This window comes from Kogia breviceps, chromosome 10 (genome assembly GCF_026419965.1).
Source record: "Kogia breviceps isolate mKogBre1 chromosome 10, mKogBre1 haplotype 1, whole genome shotgun sequence".
Taxonomy (NCBI): Eukaryota; Metazoa; Chordata; class Mammalia; order Artiodactyla; family Physeteridae; genus Kogia; species Kogia breviceps.
Genome location: NC_081319.1, coordinates 15,595,931 through 15,615,092, shown reverse-complemented (window position 1 = coordinate 15,615,092; position 19,162 = coordinate 15,595,931). Strand labels below are relative to the sequence as shown.

General features: G+C 37.6%; 1 protein-coding gene across 11 annotated transcripts in view; it reads left to right on the top strand.

The window, feature by feature from the left end:
• The window catches only part of CHL1 (cell adhesion molecule L1 like), a 202,123-nt gene that overhangs the window by 136,177 nt on the left and 46,784 nt on the right, over positions 1-19,162 (top strand). For 3 of the 11 annotated variants that reach the window (XM_059075606.2, XM_059075603.2, XM_067043607.1), the window contains 6 exons: positions 815-937; positions 1,987-2,157; positions 3,109-3,156; positions 4,960-5,080; positions 9,636-9,820; positions 16,314-16,445. In XM_059075606.2, coding sequence (XP_058931589.1) covers positions 815-937; positions 1,987-2,157; positions 3,109-3,156; positions 4,960-5,080; positions 9,636-9,820; positions 16,314-16,445 — 780 coding nt within the window. Of the gene's footprint in view, positions 1-814; positions 938-1,986; positions 2,158-3,108; positions 3,157-4,959; positions 5,081-9,635; positions 9,821-16,280; positions 16,446-19,162 lie in introns of all 11 variants that reach the window. The other 8 variants (XM_067043606.1, XM_067043598.1, XM_067043599.1 and 5 more) reach the window with 3 other exon arrangements.

Here is a 19,162-nt window from a genome sequence, read left to right as displayed (position 1 = left end):
ATAATGTTGAGGCAGAATATATTTTGAATATTTCTAAAACTATTTTATAAATAACTTCATAAGAATATCAAACATTGGTGTCGGATTTCAACTTCTGCCCAGTTGTGTCTTATAGTCCCAATGCATTGAGTTTTAGGAAATTGATTCCAGCATGGGAAAGAAACAGTATGCTGAAATACTGCAAACTCTCCTTTCCTACATCAGTTCCATTTCACTTAATATTTCATTTACTGGGACTGATTTCAATGTGAATGACTCCCTTTGCAACATATAGTGATCATGTTTGGCTTTTCATTGCATTCGTACCGTTTTCCCCACGTGGGCTTTGAATTGTTTATTTAGTTTGATTGTGCTGTGAATGGAATATTTGCCAATCACATTCAAGGGCTTCACAATAAAGCAAAAGACAGAAAATAAGTATCTCCCTAAAAATAAATCACAGTGTTTGGAGGAAAAAGATTCCTTATCTATCAAAAGTTAAAACGAGCGACTCCTGTGACTCAGAGCTTACATCTCTTCACAGAGAAATATGCACAAGTATACTGTTGCCTTATTGATGTCAGAGCAGAAATATTTGTTGTCTACAGTTACAGAATGCAGAAATATTTTTAAGGTTGTATAAGGATGCACCACATATTTTTAACAGTATTTTCCTCTGCAGGAGAGATATGAGAACCAAGATTTGGGGTGTTGAATTTATTAAAAATGCTCTAATTTTTAAAAAGAAGAACACTTTAAGATATTACTTGTAACGTTAAAACATTACTTGTAACATAAATTTTAAATAATGTCTTTAAATGATTTTTTATACCAGATGTTCCAAAATTCCCCAAAGAAAAAATTGACCCTCTTGAAGTGGAGGAGGGCGATCCAATTGTCCTTCCGTGCAACCCTCCCAAAGGCCTCCCACCTTTACACATTTATTGGATGAATATTGGTAAGTAATGTTCTGTTGTATCCATAAGGGGACATTTTAATTTCATGCATTATGTAAAACAACACACTGGAATTAAAGATAAAAAATTAATATACGGTTGTCAATGTGTAATCAAGTAGATTTTAAAAGCTATTTCTATCTGTTGTCTTCTCTAAGTTCTAAATATACATGAAAGCACTAGAAAACCACGAAATATGTTCTTTGATTTTGTCATATCTGGAAAGAGTAGAGGCTATTGATATGATAAAGTATGTCTATGAAGGAAATACTTTTTGTATTCCAAACAACTTACTTACCTTTGGGATATTATCCATGTCAAAACTGAGGATGGCTTGTATCTGAGTTGCTAGCTTTAAATTTCTCTTTTAATAATGTTGTACCCACCTCCTACAGTGACGCACATAGAAATTAGTATTAACTTTTGTGTTTAATTTGTCAAAAACTTTTACCAATTCTTGAGTTGGAATTCCAGCTTCTTGTAAAGCCTACTTCTGGCATGTGCCTTAGCAGTGCTCTCTAAATGTTTTCCCATTGTGTCCCACAGAGAGAACTAATAATCGTACAGCATTTGGAAGAAAGCAAAAGAAGCTACTCTTGGCTGCAGCCAGAGTTCCAGATTCCATTCATCCTAGAACTTTCCAGGCTGCATCCATGGAAGAGAGATTAATATCTCAGACACACTTTTGTGGAAATTTGTTTTAAAGAAATATGATCCTAATAAAATAAGAGTAATAATTAGGCCATTATCTGAATTGGACCAGTTTTCAGATAAGCCAGTGCAGACCCATAAAGCACAGGTAGAGTCCTGGATGGTCAAGAGAAGTAGAATGCCCAGACTGACAAGTGCACTCCCAAGGGTTTTGTTATTTTTTGTATTTTACTTCTTATGCACTAATTGCTTTTATAGTAAGACCAGACTTGAGAGGAATAGGAAGAGCCAGCATGAAAAATAAAATTAAATTAATATAAAGGAGAGGATAATGAAAAAAGGAGATGAGACATGATAAAGGACAGTTGCCCCTTTTAATGACAAGGTATTTCTTTTCCAGAATTAGAACACATCGAACAAGATGAAAGAGTATACATGAGCCAAAAGGGAGATCTGTACTTCGCAAATGTGGAAGAAAAAGACAGTCGGAATGATTACTGTTGCTTTGCTGCATTCCCAAGATTAAGGACTATTGTACAGAAAATGCCTATGAAACTAACAGTTAACAGTTGTAAGTCCAAATAATTTATCGTGCCAGCATGAATGGGGGATACAAATGTGTTTATAATTTTATTCTATTTGAAGCCAGTTAGAGCTGGGTTGATATTTTCCACCAGTGTTTAGTTTAACTCTAGAGATGTCATCCCAATGAAAGAGACATCTGCAGCTATACATCGACGGTAGCTCTGTCTCCTGCATCCAGAAAATGAAATCTCAATTCACGGTACAAATATATTTCACTTGACGTCTGGAAGGTCTAGTCATTTCCCCTGGGTGAAATACCCGAGGGAATTCCAGGGTTTTCTAAGCAAGTCTCAGGCTCTGGATCTCTGTGATTTTGCATAAACCGCAGGCTGACAATGTGGGAGAAAAGAACAGAGTCAAAAATAAAAAGGAGCAGTATTACAATTTTTATCACATCAAGCTTTTTTGTCCTTCCCAAATTGGCAAACTTATTTGAATTGCTCCTCTTTCCCACTTGATTCTGCAGATGCTAGTCTGGGTTCCTACATTTGAAAACAGCCCTTATTAGTGGGAGAAAGAACCATAGATTCAAAGGGCAGAGATAATCTCCAGCAGTTCACTGACTGAGTAATTGGCTCTGGTAGAATCAAAAGTTGGCATGACCATTCCATTGTCTAATTTGGTTCATAATTTTTTCATCATTGTGTGTAGATTCACTATGCCAGGGCTTCACTGTGGCATCGTTTTGGCAACCTCAGTTCCCTTTAATGGAGCTAAAATTTGTATCTTTTCCACCTGGATTTCATCTGTAGTAGTTCAAGATTGAGCTCGTTATAAATATTTTTCAACTCTATCCCCAAAGGTGCTTTTCTAGTGAAGCATGGTTATATCTCATTTTGTAATTTTTCTAAGAGACAACTATGGCTTTTCATTCTGTTTTGGTATCCGCATCTACCATTATGTCTGTGAGTTTTTTTCTTCCATTTTTTTATTTCAGTAAAGCATGCTAATGACTCAAGTTCATCCACAGAAATTGGTTCCAAGGGTAAGTTGATGATGTGCAGAATGTTGACATTTATTTTCACCTATGGTAGCTCATTGTCATCTTAGAATTTGAATTTTTCCTTTAACACTGTGGTGAGTTTATTAAAATACTAATATTCTTAGTAAGGAAAACTCCTTAGCATAGAGGGTTCTATGTTCTCCCGTCCCCATTAAATATATGTAAAAAGGAGTGATATCTGTAAATGCATAACTATATAAATACACCTGTATACTTATAGATGATATAATTAACATAAGTCAATATACGTATATAACACATTTTTAATGGAGTAATTATTATAGGTCTCCCAAAATGTCTCTCATGGTTGATCGGCAGTTTGGTTCAGAGCTGTTACACGAAGAAAAGGAAAAAGGACTGGTCGAGGGTAACAGACATAGGGAAAGCGTTGGGTGTAAGAAAGTTAAATGGTTATTTTCCTTGCAAGACCTCTTGGAGTACTTAATACACAACTGTCCGTTGTGACTCACTGCGAAAGAATATAGGTTGCAGCATTTTCCAGACTCATTTGTCTGTGGAAAGGTTTTTATTTTATTTTTTGTTTCCCATAGAGCACTTACCACAGTAGTGTTCTATGGAAGATGCCCGAGTAAACCTGAATTATATAGTAGGCTGTTTTTCTGTAAAGAAAAGAATCATTTGCTTGAATGCGACAAATATTCCTTTTAAAAATGGCACCAGCATTGAACCCTCCATGCTAACTTAGATATCTAGTACACTGGTAACATCGGCAGGGCTGGATGAGGGCTCCTCTTGGTACCCCCTCAGTTTGAAAATGGACTGATTAGGTATATATGGCCAACATCATTTCCTTTGAGGTCAATAACACATATATTGTCCTATCTTTCCAGCACTCAGTAATAAAACTCATTGCACATACTACATCTTCAAAATTATTTTTCAAGAAATAAACACTTGGAAGGAAGCTATAGCAAGGTACACACAGCTGCTAGTGACTTTCTTCTACTCTGATAACAGCACATCACCTGTTTACCCTTTGCATATCACGTCAAATTACATTGACATTGGATGTGAAACATAATTTGTGTGAACCCTTGGAAATGAAATCAAGGTTTGCATTAAAAAGGGAAGTTTCCTCATTTTCCATTGTATATGAAAGTATTCTTAGGAAAATAGGAAATGGAACATTTCCTTACCCAGTTACTGAGAATGCTTCTGAATCTTTCCTACAACAGTGTTTATCTTTGAGGGCCTGAGACTGCAAGTAGAGTCACCTAAAGAGCTTGATAAATTCATAGATGCCTGGTGTGCACCACAGGCTTCCTGAATCAGAATTTCTGGGTGCAGGGCCCAGGAAGCTTGTCAAATATTTAGGCACATTTAAATTCAAGAAAAATACACATGGCCATCAAACATGAACAGGTATGATTAAAATGTAGAATATAAAACCATTAACTGTCAATTAACTTAAGGGCTTTCATCAAGAAACTATTTATCTTGAACAGTGGTTGAACTTCTGAATTTGAAGATGTGGGTTAAATCATAACCTTTCTAAAACTTGATGTGACGCTTACTTAATGCATCTGAAGGGCAACCCATGCTTCGTGGTATGAGTGGAATCTATTTAAATGGGGATATATTAAAATGTGTGAAATACATGTGAAGTAAATGTGTGAAAATAAATTAAAATGTGTGTGTAAATATACATACACACACATAGGTCCATATGGTTAAATATTTTTTAAGAAAGATTGAGTGCCAAAGGAGTTTACTTTTCTTAGTTTGAAAAAAAAAAATCTGAGCCTTTTCTGTTCTGCTTTGTAGCGAATTCAATCAAGCAAAGGAAACCCAGACTACTGTTGCCTTCTCCGGAGAGTGGCAGTGAGTCCTCGGTTACCATCCTCAAAGGGGACACCCTGCTGCTCGAGTGTTTTGCTGAAGGCCTGTAAGTAACTTGACCCCATTCCTGATTTTTTCCATTCTGTTCTGTACAGGATAAGGTAGCAGTGAAGGGTGTGCCTGCATGCATCTTTAAAAATGATTTCTTTAAAACAAAAATCCTGTTACTACATTCCTGGAGAAAGTAATTTGCACTTCACTCTACAGATTTCAGGCTGTGCCTGAGATTGATTTATAATTAGATCTCTCTGTCAGTTGGTGAAAGTGTGAATGGAGGTGTCAGTGACAGCATTCTCCTTGTCTCAGTCAGCACTGGCATGCCATCCTTAGAGCATGAGGCTGTTAGGAGTCAGCCCATCACTATTAGTACAAGATTTATGTCTCTGCTGTATTATTTGTCCTGCTCCTGCTTGTTAATGTCTTTTCAGGTTCCACAGAGCCCTATTTATCTATTATTTCACCCACCTGTCCTTTGCACACAAGCAGGTCCAGATCATGCAATTTCAGAGAGTTTCACATCAGAGCTAATGAACCAAACTTTTTTCACGACTGAAGAAGTACACTTTTCCAAATCCTCCAAGTAAAGGCTAAGGAGTCTTTGCCTGGTCACCTGTTGAAATTGTGATTTTATTGAGTAACTACCGTTAAGTCAATGTAAACAAGGACCATCTTAGTTAATACTTGGTCATACAAGGTCACCTGTTTCCTTTCATCATCCTTCTATGCTTACCGCCACATACCCATCCCTGCCATTGGGAATACCATGAGAAAATACATTCCACCTTCCTAGCACCCAAGTTTACATAATCAGTTTGTAAACTAAGGGCTTTGCATAGCTGGGCTTCTGGTTCATGGACTAGAGTTTGAAATTCATACTCATTCATAATCCAGTGTATATTCTGAATGGGTGGTTTTAAATTAGATTATGAAGAAAAGGAGCAGATTTTAATGGTTTTACAACCCCTGAGCTTTGTAAATTTCTCTTTCCATCCAGTAGAAATATTCAGGTTGCTTATCTGTCTTAAATTGCCAAAGTGTATGATCGTAAATTAATTAGACGTGCAGGGACATGGCCTCTGTTCGGGAATTTGGTCTCTGTATTATGTGAGGAGATGAAAGACTCAGGTTCGGTTTGAATCTTGTTGGTAACTGCCTACTCTTTTGTTCTTATTCATATGTGTTTACAGTGGTAGAAATTAAGTTCTTTCAGGGTTCATCACTATTCTTGGTTGACTCTTTGGGCAGGGAGAATATGTCAGTAATCCTTTTTTCCTATTTCTCCCAAATGCTATAACTTACCTCTTGAGTGTGCTGGCAGCTGCCTGGATTGTCTTCAATATAATAGAAAGGCTCTCACGTGCTTTTTGGAAAATGCAATGTCATGAGGCAATATAGAAGAAGACAGTGAACATCAGTATGTGTTGTCTTTGGGGACTTGAGGATGCCTGATGCCTTGTCAGAAGAGTTTCACCCAAAGTGGTTTCTTCTTACTCATCGTGGGTTTGGGTTGGGAATCCTGGCTGATCTGGTTGCCTTTCAGGTGAAGGTGATACATTGTAAAACTTTTGGAGTACCTGAAAAATTTTCTCCTTAGAAGTTTTAAACCTCCATAACAAATATAATTATAATGAGGACATTGTCCTCTTTATGATGTGTCAGGCGCTATGTTTTGCCCTTTTCATACATTAGCTCATTTTTTTTAACATCTTTATTGGCATATAATTGCTTTACAATGGTGTGTTAGTTTCTGCTGTATAACAAAGTGAATCAGCTATATACATATACTTATATCCCCATATCCCCTCCCTCTTGCGTCTCCCTCCCACCCTCCCTATCCCACCCCTCTAGGCATTGACATATGTACATTAGCTCATTTTATCCTCACTGTTTCTCATGACAGATATTCCCATTTACAGGTTAGGCAAATGTAGGCCAGAGAGTTGAAGTCACCTCTCTACACTTAGTATGAAGTGGAGGCTGGGATTTCATCCTCTTTGTCTCCAGAACCCTAAACTCTCTCTAAATTTAACTTCTTCGGCATATTTCAACCAAATGAACTGTTTTGTTCAGCTAAAGGCGGGCGTGAACAAAGGATGGCATTACCCCTGAATCTAAAGAAGTGGGTTATAGTAGATGTTTCAGAAAATGGCTATGAATAATGAGAATATTGATACCATTAAGTAAAATGGGAAGGCTTTCACAGGGAAAGGTTGAAGGGCTCAGATTCTACAGATTCTGTACGGTGGACACTGAGAAGAGTTAAAATGACATTGTGAATTTCATTCAGAAAAGAAAAGAAAAGTGTTCCCTCCCCAGAAGAAGTGCAGTCAGTGAGTCCCTCAGTGGAAAAGACCATATTCATGGGCCAGTGCACACTCAGTCACACCCTGTGAAAGCTTCAGTAGGATTAAAGGCAAATTCCCTCTGCTGACTGTTGGGCTCAAATTTTTTCTTTTCTCTGTTTTGTAAATTCATGAGTTTAAACTAGGTAAGATTCTTCTGCAAGCAAAGGAAGTATAAGAATTAAAGATGGCTGGGCAAAGACCTGAACTAAAGCTTGAGATGATGACATGGTGTATATTTATGTATAAAAATGGATTAAGCAATATATTTTCCTTCAAAAATTTATTCTAATGCTGTTAGTAGATGCTTATTAAATTTTAAAAAAGAAAAAAAAATTAGCAAGAATATTGCTGGACCTTCTTGCAATGGTATAGATGTGTCCTTAGATGAATTATGTCTCATAGTCATATGATACTTACAGATAATCATGTTATCCCATTCTTTCAAAGAATAGGTATTAGAGGATCAGACTGGTTTCCAAGGCCTAACCCCCCCAAAAAGAAGATTTTACAGCAAGTGAGATGCTTGTACTATTAAAGCATGGACTCACGAAAAACTCCTGATTTGGAGCAACTGACGTCCAGAGTAGCCTGTAATTTGGCAAATTGCCATTTTGGCAGATGGAGTGGAAAGCAAGCAGTTAGGAGGCGTGGGTTATGCATCCTATTGGGTGGTGTGCTCAGGAAGCCAGTGGCTAATATACTCTCACAACCGCCTGTCTGAGCATCATGACTGTTTCCTACAGAAGTGTGCCATGTACTGTAAGTCTGGTAAAATAAAGGTAGTGGTTCCAGATCTGTGAGGCTGGTAAGTACTTGAGCCTCGAGGGAAGGGGAAGAGACTAGATGTGTGTAAAAGACTTTCATCTTTACCTCTAATATTTTTTGCATAATAACTGAATTAGTTTAACCACCGCCTAACAATACAATTTAAGATAATTGACACAAACAATATGAATTGTTCAATTATTAACTAGTAACTAAGTTGCCTACAAGCCTATATTCGAAGAATACATGGTTAGAAAGGAAAAAAAAAAGAGTTGGAAAAGCACAAATAAAATAGAACACATTGATCAAAAGAACACGTTTAGTCAGGCAAATTCAAGTTCTAATGTGTCATTTATTACCCCAGTGACTTTAAACAAATTAACTTCTTGAACTTTAGAATCCTCACTGGTAAAATGATGATAATAATGACCACATTTAGAACACACTCAGTAACTTTCAGGTATTAATGATAAAAAGAAATATAGTGGGAAGGAAAAAAAATCATCAATAAAAGCAACAAAAGTGTCTTCCACTCAGTCATATAGACCAAGTGAAGAGGAGGAAAAAAAAAATCCATCAGTTAAAATCAGGCATCAGTGTTTTCCACATCATTTATAAATCACATAAGTCTAGAGGCTTCCACTTCTCCCAGTTGTCTGGTTTTCATGAAATGGGATTTTTCTGTTTTAAATGCAGCTGGCGTGATTCCTCCTCCTTGTTTTCTACCCAGATAAGGTGGAAAAATGTTACTGTGTTGGTGTGTGACAAGTTAGCAGTTTGGTTTTTGTTTTGTTCTTTTTATCACTTGTTTGTTTCCATTGGGTGATCTAATCTTTCTAAGCAAGGGAGATTTGCTTCATTCCTCTATTGGTGTATTCCCCATCAGGGTGGAAAGCTACCTGGGTGGCCAGATCTGTACTGCAGAGCCCACCTTGCCCTATAATGAGCTATTCCATGTTCCAGACAGCACGTTTGGCCCCTACATCTGAGTCTTATTGTCCAATATCAGCTTCATAAGGATTAAAGGGGGTACCACAGTTTCCCGCTACTCGCTGTTGGGCCTTACTTTATTGTGTTTTTCAAACTCTTCTAGGGAAGAGGGCCATTATTTCTGGCCCTTTCAAACCACCCACAGGGAGATAGCACACTTGAAAAATACCTTGTAGTATTTCTACAGGTCCAGTAATGTATCGTTCATCTAACCATATCTATTCAGCATTTACACGGAGTTAGCCCTCTCGGTAGAGGAAATAGAGGATTTCTGAGGAAGCAGCTTAGTGAGGGAGATTGCAATGAAAGAGATTTGCTCCAACCCTGATGTTCACCATGGATGGTGGTGGGCAGGTCTGTGCCCTGGGAAGCCTGATGTTTTTCAGTGGAACTCTGGGTGCAGACCTAAAAGCACCACAGTGAGGGATGTGTCCTGTGGATTTCTTTACTTTTTATTTTTCACTTAAAATAAATGTGTATCATTTATGTATTGTTTCACAGACCAACTCCACAGGTTGATTGGAACAAAATGGGAGGCGATTTACCAAAGGGAAGAGAAACAAAAGAAAATTATGGCAAAACTTTGAAGATAGAGAATGTCTCCTACCGGGACAAAGGAAACTATCGCTGCACAGCCAGCAATTTCTTGGGATCAGCCATTCATGATTTTCATGTTATAGTAGAAGGTACGTTTCCCATGTTGATTTATTTTTCTTCTATTTAAAAAAAAAAAAAGGAACCCATATGTAGTCAACCTCTAATGCATATATGTTAAAACAGGTAAGCTGTTTCAACTTTTAATTCTAGAGAGAGCAATGGAATATATTACACTTCAATTAATCAGGTTTGTCACTTGCCCCACAAAACCACATAGAAGGGACAAATGACAGGAAAAGATCTCTGGTTAGGGACTGAACACAGATGACTTCCATTATTTATATGAATAGTCACTAAACCTAATCTCCTATGTCATCATATTATGAGAAGAAAAATTTATTTTAATATACATGTGACACTGCATAATAGGAAATCTTAAAAGAAATAAGCCTTACCATGGGAGAAAGTATGATGTTGGGCCTGGAAGAGACCTTGGACTTTCCCAGTCCTGTCATTAACGTCCTGTGTCCTTGACCAATTGCCTTCACCTTTCTGAACCTCCGTTTCTTCACCAATGAATTGAGGGAGTCAGACAAATTATTGTCTTAGTTCTTTCTTATTTTGGGGGTCCATATCTTGAGTTCAGATGATGTTTAATAGGTTACTAATGGGGAAAGAAACATAGACAGTATGGTGTAAGTGTTACTTCTCTGTCAAAAGGTCCAGAAAAACACGTTGTATTCAAGTCATCTTTCTGTAAACAAGCCTTCTGAGCAATAGAAGTTGGGCTCTTCTTTGTTGTACTCATAGAAATAAGTAAGTGATGATGTCACCATTTAAAAAGAAGCTAAGCCACAGTATGTAGATAGCAGGGTTCCGCCTGCTGGGCAGATATAAAGATTACCTAGTCGTCCTGTGAATTTGATTGATGCAGACTATTTTCTGTGATTCTGATCACATTGGGGTTTCTGTATATGGTTTGGTTGACTGCATTGATCAAATTAATGGGATCATTACTGCGTTTGTACTTATTTAGTGCTGTGTAGGTTTAACTTTTGAAAGGAATGGTCTCCTTCAGGTTTCCATTTAGTGAACTGGTGCTCTAAGGCTTCCATTTTTATTCCAATAAAGTTCACCTCTTAAAGCTTCATTTTGCACAAGGAATGCCTAAGTAAAGGCCCACTGTTTTAATTAGTGGGGAAAAAAAAATACTCAGACACAAATTATATTCACAAGTAAATGTTAAGATAACTGTTGTAATCGTGCTGCTGTTTGGAAGAGCAGCGTGTTTCCAAGAATTTTCTCACAATGTGTGTGATTGGTTAAGTTAGGAAGAATGAAGAACCAAAGATGAGAATATTGTTTCCCTTAGTTCAACACAAGCAAAACCTGTAGAGGAGAAAGCCTAGTATTACGGATAAATATCAACATTTGCCAACAGTGACATATTCCTCTGACATTAAATTATTCACTAAGAACTTCAGAGAGGAAGAGTTTGAGAGATGTATTTTTTTCTCGAATTTTAGTCATCGTTTGATGCCTCTACATAATATGGCTATACCATGCAACAGGGGTGTGTTTCTGTAACCCCCCGACCCAGCCTCCCGCCCCCGCCAGCTCCAGCACATACCCAGGAACCAGACAGGTCTCATTGTTAGCTGCTTTTACTCCGAATTGCTGACTATTAGAAATCCTTCCAGATGGCTGGAACATTGCTACGGTAGCTGAATATTTTAACAATCTGGCCATGGTTTTCTTGACTCTGAGACTGAAGCTTTCAAAAGAACTGCAAAGGTTGCAAAAGGAAAAAATAAATCAAGGATGTAAAATTAATTGCGCAATTTAAAATGTTGACTATAGGACTCTAAAGGAATATAGGTTTCCCGAACAAATTGTCCTCACTATTCATAAAACAGCTATTAGCACTATTGAGATGTAAATAATGTTTTAATGAGGAACATTTAATCCTTTATCCTTAATGAGAAACTACTAAATGTGCCCTCAGTTGTATGTTTTAGGAGTTTTTCTTCACACATGGCGAGTGAAAAGCAAACTGAGCTCAAGAAGTCTTTTTACTGTTAAGTGTGAAAGCAGTAAATATATCCTTCATTAATCATAGGGACGGATGAGTTCACTTTCATTCAATTTTCTTCTGCCTTCCTGCACCTTCTTCTTTCCCTTTCTTTGTCTCTTGCTTGGAAACTCAAATTAAATAGCAAGGATTAGCCATATAGGAAAAGAGCAATGTTATTGTGAACTTTGAAAATCTAGCCCATTATGAAAACACTCATTGTGCTTAAGTAAAAGCATGTCTTTTACTGTATTCTCTATATCTGTGATATTTCTTCTTTATTACTAAACACAATCAAACTCTGTAATTTAGGCTACAACATTCTAAATAGGAAAACAAAGTGCACTTTCAAATCCTATAATATGTATAAGCAACGACAGCAGGCATGTCGTGATGAGGCACTTCTATCCTTTCTAGGAATCCATGGTCTAAATATAATATTACACATTCAATGAAAAGAGATCTATTAAAATGGCATCTAAAACTTTCTAAATCCAGAAATCAAATTATGACCACAGTCGCATTTCCACTGATTATATAAAGTCACGGTACAAAAGTTTACCGCGCAAACATTGTTATCACGTAAGGCTCTTGAAACTTAGTGAGTATAATAGAGTATTTATACATAGTTATATACCCTTAATTTTACTGCATTTTTAAAAGATGTCATCAACTCAAATGCAATGCAGTCACTGATCTATTTAAGAAAGCCTCATTTTCAAATAAATTTATTTCCAAAAAGTTGCAATGCAAGTCAAGTTTGCTGAACCTAATAATTTTTGATTTGTTAGGATATAGATATTTTATAGAAATCTGTTATAAGAAAATAAGCTGTGTTGTATGTTTCATAGGTACCAAATTTCCTGTTTCATTTTGCTTTCCTTCTAGGGAAAAATATCTCTAATTAGCTTGCTTATCACATTGTAAATGTTCAGACATGTGCATCTCAGTTTTGAGCAGTGTGAGAGAAAGTTATCATCTTATTTTTAAATTTACAATTATGACCAAATGAGTAAAGCTTCAGCATAAGCTGTTTTCATCGGTTACCATAGATTTTAGGATAATAGATAAAAGACTGGGATTCAGTGAGGTGGTTTTCTCCCAGAGTTTTCCATTTTAATCATTCTTCTCTCTTGAGCCCTTTTTTCCTCCTTTCAAATAGATCTTACCTGTCAGGAATAGAGTTGCACGTTCCAACCTCTGGAAAAATCTGTTCTCTGTCCCTGCATGTCCTTAGCCTCACTTCAGCCACCAGACATTTTCTGTCCTCTACCAGTGTCCTCAGGCTCACCATGCGTCCTATTGTCAAAGTAGCAACGAAGTAAATATATTCAACCAAGATACGAGGTTATGAGATTGTGAATGACCAGAAGTCAGTGATTCCCTCCTGTCCAAGGCCCCTTCCTTTCTCAGTGGAGTCTCTGGGGATCAGTCATTTCAGTTCAACTGAAAATTTTCCCACATGCCTGTTTTCATTGTGCCAGTGTTGGGGAGAAAGACATCTTCCTCTTTCTTTCTATTTTGTTGTGGCTCCTCTAAGAATTAAATTGACGTGAGACAGATTAACAGGAGAAAATAAAACAAAAGTGTAATAATATGTATACATGGGAGAGAGCCAGAAAAACTGAGTAACTCACCCAAATGGCCAAAGCCTCATCTTAAATACCATCTTCAGCTAAAGACCAGAGAGGATGTTTGGGACTTCAAAGGGGGACAGGACAGCATCTCCAAGGAAGACTGGAGATGGAAGAGAAAATGTGTGGTACACAGATGTTTGCTGGGCCAGACAGAGACAGTGGGACACAGAGTGGACTCTAATCTCTAGGCCCCGCAGAGCTTCCCCTGCCACAACTAGCCCGTGTTCTTGGCAGATATTTCTGTAGTAGCTCTCTTCCAAAAACAGGCCTTCTATCTAAACTATTTTAGGCGGTTAGGGAGCAGGTCAGAGTTTCTTCCTGAGTCTTTTGGGCCTTGATTGTTTTCACCTCAAAATCATCTGCATGCCAAAGAAATATTTTGGGGTGGCAGATTTTGTTCCCCTATAGAAAGCAGAGGAGTCATCAGAAAGAGAACAGTTCTGCCCTGGCTCTTCAGAGATCACTAATCTAGTGATCTAGTCTAGGTGCTCTCACGACGGATCCCAATTGTGAGATTCTCAGTCTGGGCTGGAATTGAGAGCAGCGTCATGACAGGCCCAAGAAGAAGATGCTCTGAACAAGACAGTCTTGAAGTCCCTTTCACATTGAATGGCCAGTTCTACCTTTGCTCAGGAACAGCTTAATTCTTCAGGAGAAACAGGGATGAGAAGCATAAAAACAACTTTCCAAACATTTATAAACAAAGCTTATGAGAAGGGGTTCAGGTACAGTTTAACGATGATTTCTAGGGGATACGCAAAACCTCTTGAGTCAGTTGATAGCTGTTGCAGAAGCGTGGATTTCGAAGCACAGAGTGAAAGTTGGTAAAGCTCTTTGGCCTTGGTTCCTACCTGTGATCCAAACGAGTGAAATAGTAATGAGTTAGAAATAACACCACGTTTACTTCGGAGTCTCGATGCTCATCATCCAATAGGTCTGCAGGTCCATGGAATGGCAAGAACAGAAAGTGGGGTTTCTTTTCCTGGTGACCCTGGGCAAGTTCGATGACTTCTCCAAAGCGCAGTACTCCACCTGTAAGGTGAAATCGTTGGATAAGATGGTCATTGAAGCACCCTTTACCTGAGATCTAACAGTAGTAGATCTAAATACAGATACCGAAGGATTAATGAAATTGGTAGGATGAGAATAGAAATGGAAATCTTGATTTTATTATTCATAAAGATTTAGGGAAAGGTCATAAGTACATGGTATCCTGTATTTTTATTGAAATATAATTTGCATATTACATCATTTGTTTCGGGTATACAACATAATGATTTGATATTTGTATGTATTGCAAAACAATCAGCACAAGAAGTGTCGTTTTCATCCATCACCACATAGTTACAATTTTTTTCTTGTGATGAGAACTTTTAAGATCTAATCTCTTAGCAATTTTCAAAGAAACAGTACAGTATTATTTATCCGTTATACTCACCATGCTATATATTATATCCCCATGATCTCATGTATTTTTACATGTTCTGAAAGCAACAGTGTTAGTTTTCTACTGTGAATAAGGAAAATTTCATGTTTTTTCTCTAACTCAAATGTTTAATTTCACTGTGGTTGTATGCAAAGACCAAAAGAAAGTAACACTCACATAAAAAATGCAGACAAACACACAAAACCTAAAACCCTTCACCTCGGAGGGTCATGTGCAGTTTATAATTTGGACTACTGCATTTTAAAGTAAAAGACTAAACATTTACAAATTGTAGATTATGAAGACACATATATAACTTGGAATTGAACAAGTCCACACCCTGTTGAATAATTACAAACCCATGTCTCTTGCTCAGACTTAAACTTGCCAGGGATGTTTGTATATTTTTGTTTTCCCTGGCGAATTTATAGACTTTTTTTTCCCCCACATAATCCCTCTTTTCCTTAAAAAATTGTTTAAATGACATTTTTCATTTTATACATATATGTTTCTTAAAGACTTTCCTTTTTGACTAAAAATGGAAATCCAGAAATGTCTTGGGGAAAATAAGCAACCCTTGAAGGGAATTACTACCTGCCAGTATTGTGCAATTTGCTCTGAAATCAAATTATCCAAACCATCCACGCTTTCATATGAATCTTCTCTTCACCCCTGACATAATAATATACTTAAGGTGACAAAACATGACAGTAATGTTTGCACTAAAGAATATCTCCTTCTGTACTGAAACACACCACTTAGAATTATAAGATTGGAGCATTAGGGCATAGAAAGATGCAAGTATATGATTTAAATCTATCTTTTCCTCCGTTGTTTTGAAGGCAAAAAGGTAAATACTGCTTTTAGGATTCCTTCTCCCATCCCCTTGCAAAAAAAAATTTCCAGGAAGTAATGTCTCCCAAATTCTTAAGATAGATAATTACATATGGACAGATAAATGCTATAGAGTCATTAATTAAGAAATATTTAAAATAACGGCTGAATGTTTTAATTTAATTTAAAAATTTTCAAAATATATTTCTTGAATATCGGCCATTTTGGTTGCCTCGCACTCAATAAATTTCACATGGTTACCCCTCCTTCATTTTCTGTAATGAGATAGATACTTACTTGTGTAGCTAAATAAAGTGACTGTAGGTAACTATTTTTAGTGTGTTGATTTTATGATACATGCTAAGATTCCAGATTGCAACACACACACACACACACACACACACACACACATAAAAGCACATAACCACACACAAACCCTATTCCAGGCGAAAACAATGCCCGTCTTGCCTTAGAGAACATTTATGAAAAACAGCTAGTGTGAAACACTTTGTTGTGTCTGCCATCTTCTGGTACATGCTAGAAATACAGCTCTTAACATTTTTGGACCTTCTGTGATCAAGCAAATGCTGCTGAGCTCTTCAGTTTATTTCCAGAGCCCCCTCGCTGGACAAAGAAACCTCAGAGTGGCGTGTATAGCCCTGGGAGCAGTGGTATCCTGTTGTGTGAGTCTGAAGGAGAACCTGAGCCCACAATCAAGTGGAGAGTCAATGGCTTCCCAATTGAGAGTAAGTGCAAACACCAACTGTGAGGCAATGCTGAAGGCAGTGGTTTGATGGGATACAGTGTTTAGACACCCTCGTTATGGCTAAAGTGGAGTTGTTAAGTGGCTAGACTGACAAGACTGATCTAACCGGGAAATCCAAAATTGCGTCTTTCAAAGCAATTTGATTTATGCTTAGATTTATGGAAAAGCCATAAATAATATTTGTTGGGCTATTATGTTAATTATATAAAAATAAGTTTTTAAAAATAAGACAACTGAATGACATAGAGGATGCATCCAAGGAGGAAGGTCCCTCTCCCTGAGAGGAAACAGGTACAGGGACCTAGTGGTTGAGAGCACAGGCTGGAATTCAGGGCATCCCTTGGATCCGGGCAACAGGGACTCCTCCCTGGGTTCTGCTGTTTACAAGGACCTGCCATGGCATGCCTATCTCCATGATTTGAGAAGTCCGCAGGGCCAAAGTGACATGCAAAGCCTGAACCTGGCTCACTTCAGGTTCTCGACCAAGCTTCAGTACCCAAGACCAGAAAAATCCCCTACGCAGTCAGCTCTGAGCCCTTCCCAGATGGGCTGGGCATGGAAAAGAAGGGAGGGACCAGGGCTGAATGCCTCATCTCCCCACTCCTCTGTGTTCCAGCATAGAGCTCCAAGAAGTCCCAAAGCCTCAATTTGAACCTAGAGCCCTGGTCTTTGTTTTTTTTTTTTTTTTTTTTTTTTGATGTGGACCATTTTTAAAGTCTTTATTGAATTTGTTCCAGTACTGCTTCTGTTTTCTGTTTTGGTTTTTCGCCCGCGAGGCACGTGGGATCTTAGCTTCCCGACCAGGGATGTACCTGCATCCCCTGAACTGGAGGGCGAAGTCTTAACCACTGGACCGCCAGGGAAGTCCCGTCCCTGGTCATTTTGAATGTCTTTGTTAAAGTAAGATAATAGAACAGATCTTATTGGTCAATTGATCAGCTTGATTTAGAGCATTTACAATATGGAGACATATGTGTGTTGATTCTATTCGTTCCTTTGCCCTAGACCCACTCGTATCAGGGTAGGCATCCTGGTGACATATAGACCTGGAGTCCCAACTAAGCTGTGCACCTAAGCTTGGGGAGATTCACTCAACACGTCAAGATCATACAGCTGGGAATCTCCTGAAGCTTAAGTTTTTAACTGCAAAATGGAACTGATGGTAGTTGGTTGTAATTCAAAGAAATCAATGGAGTCTACCAAGTAGGATATTACTTATCTGTAGAACATTGTGAAAGTTTATAAACGCTGGACCCAGAGGGTCTTTGTTTGCATTCAGGCTCTACCATTTACTCGCTGTGTGATTTTGGTGTATTACTGATCCTCTTAAAACCTGTTTCCTCATCAGTAAAATGGGGATGAAAATAGCACCGACCATGGGGGATTTTTATGTAGATTAAATGACACACATAGAGAATGTTTAGCACAGTGACTGCCACGCAAACAACACTCCCAAAGTATTGTTTACTATTGTTTTCACGTAGCAAATCCTCAGGGAGCCTTAGTGCTGACTGTTATTTTTGAGAAACACATCTGTTTTACTTTTCTTCGTATGACAGGTACAGTGTCAATGACAAGCAGACACTAACTGAACATATTCGATGATGAGATTGAAAATTAAAATGATAGTTATTTTAAAATATCTATTACTCACATAAGCTTATGACTAATAATCTAGAAATTGTCAAATAACAGTATGACCATATCTACTTTCCCAGCAGATAACGACACAAAATCACTTTCAGTTCTGTCTTGTTACAGCTTTCAGAAGAAAGAATGTGCCTACTTATTTAAAATACAAATACTCTGGCAAAACAATGAAGAGTTCTGAAATTTTTTTTTCTTTTTTTGATTGATACATAACGTACATGCATTATATTAGATTCAGGTGTACAACATAATTGTCTGTCATCTGTGTATATTGCAAAATGATCACCTCGGTAAGTCTAGTTAATGTCTGTCACCTTAGAGTTACTGAATTTTTCTGCTTGTGATGAGAACTTCTAAGGTCTACTCTCTTAGCAACTTGCAAATATGCAATACAGTATGTATAACTATTACTGCCAGGCTGTACATTATATCTCCGTGACATTTGTTTTATAACTGGAAATTTATACTTTTTTACCCGCTTCACCCATTTGGCCCATCCTCTGGCAACCACTAACTGTTCTCTGTATCTATGAGCTTGCTTTGTTTTGTTTTCTATATTTCACATATAAGTGAGATCACACAGTATTTGTCTTTTTCTGTCTGACTTATGTCACTTACAATAATGCCCTCAAGGTTGATCCAGGCTGTTACAAATGACAGGATTTTCTCATTTTTATGGCTGAATAATACTCCATTGTGTGCATATGTGTGTGTATGATATATATATATGTGTGTATCTCACATTTTCTTTTTTTTTTGTAAATCTGTTTTGTTTTTATTTTTTTTTTAACTTTTTATTGTATATTGGAGTTTAGCCGATGAACAATGCTGTGATAGTTTCAGGTGCGCAGCAAAGCGACTCAGCCATACGTATACAGGTATCCATTCTCCCCCAGACTCCCCTCCCATCCAGGCCGCCACATAACATTGAGCAGAGTTCCCTGTGCTCTACAGTAGGTCCTTGTTGGTTATGCATTTTAAATATAGCAGTTATCTCACATTTTCTTTCTTCATTCATCTGTGGATGACCTTCAGCCCTCATTATTA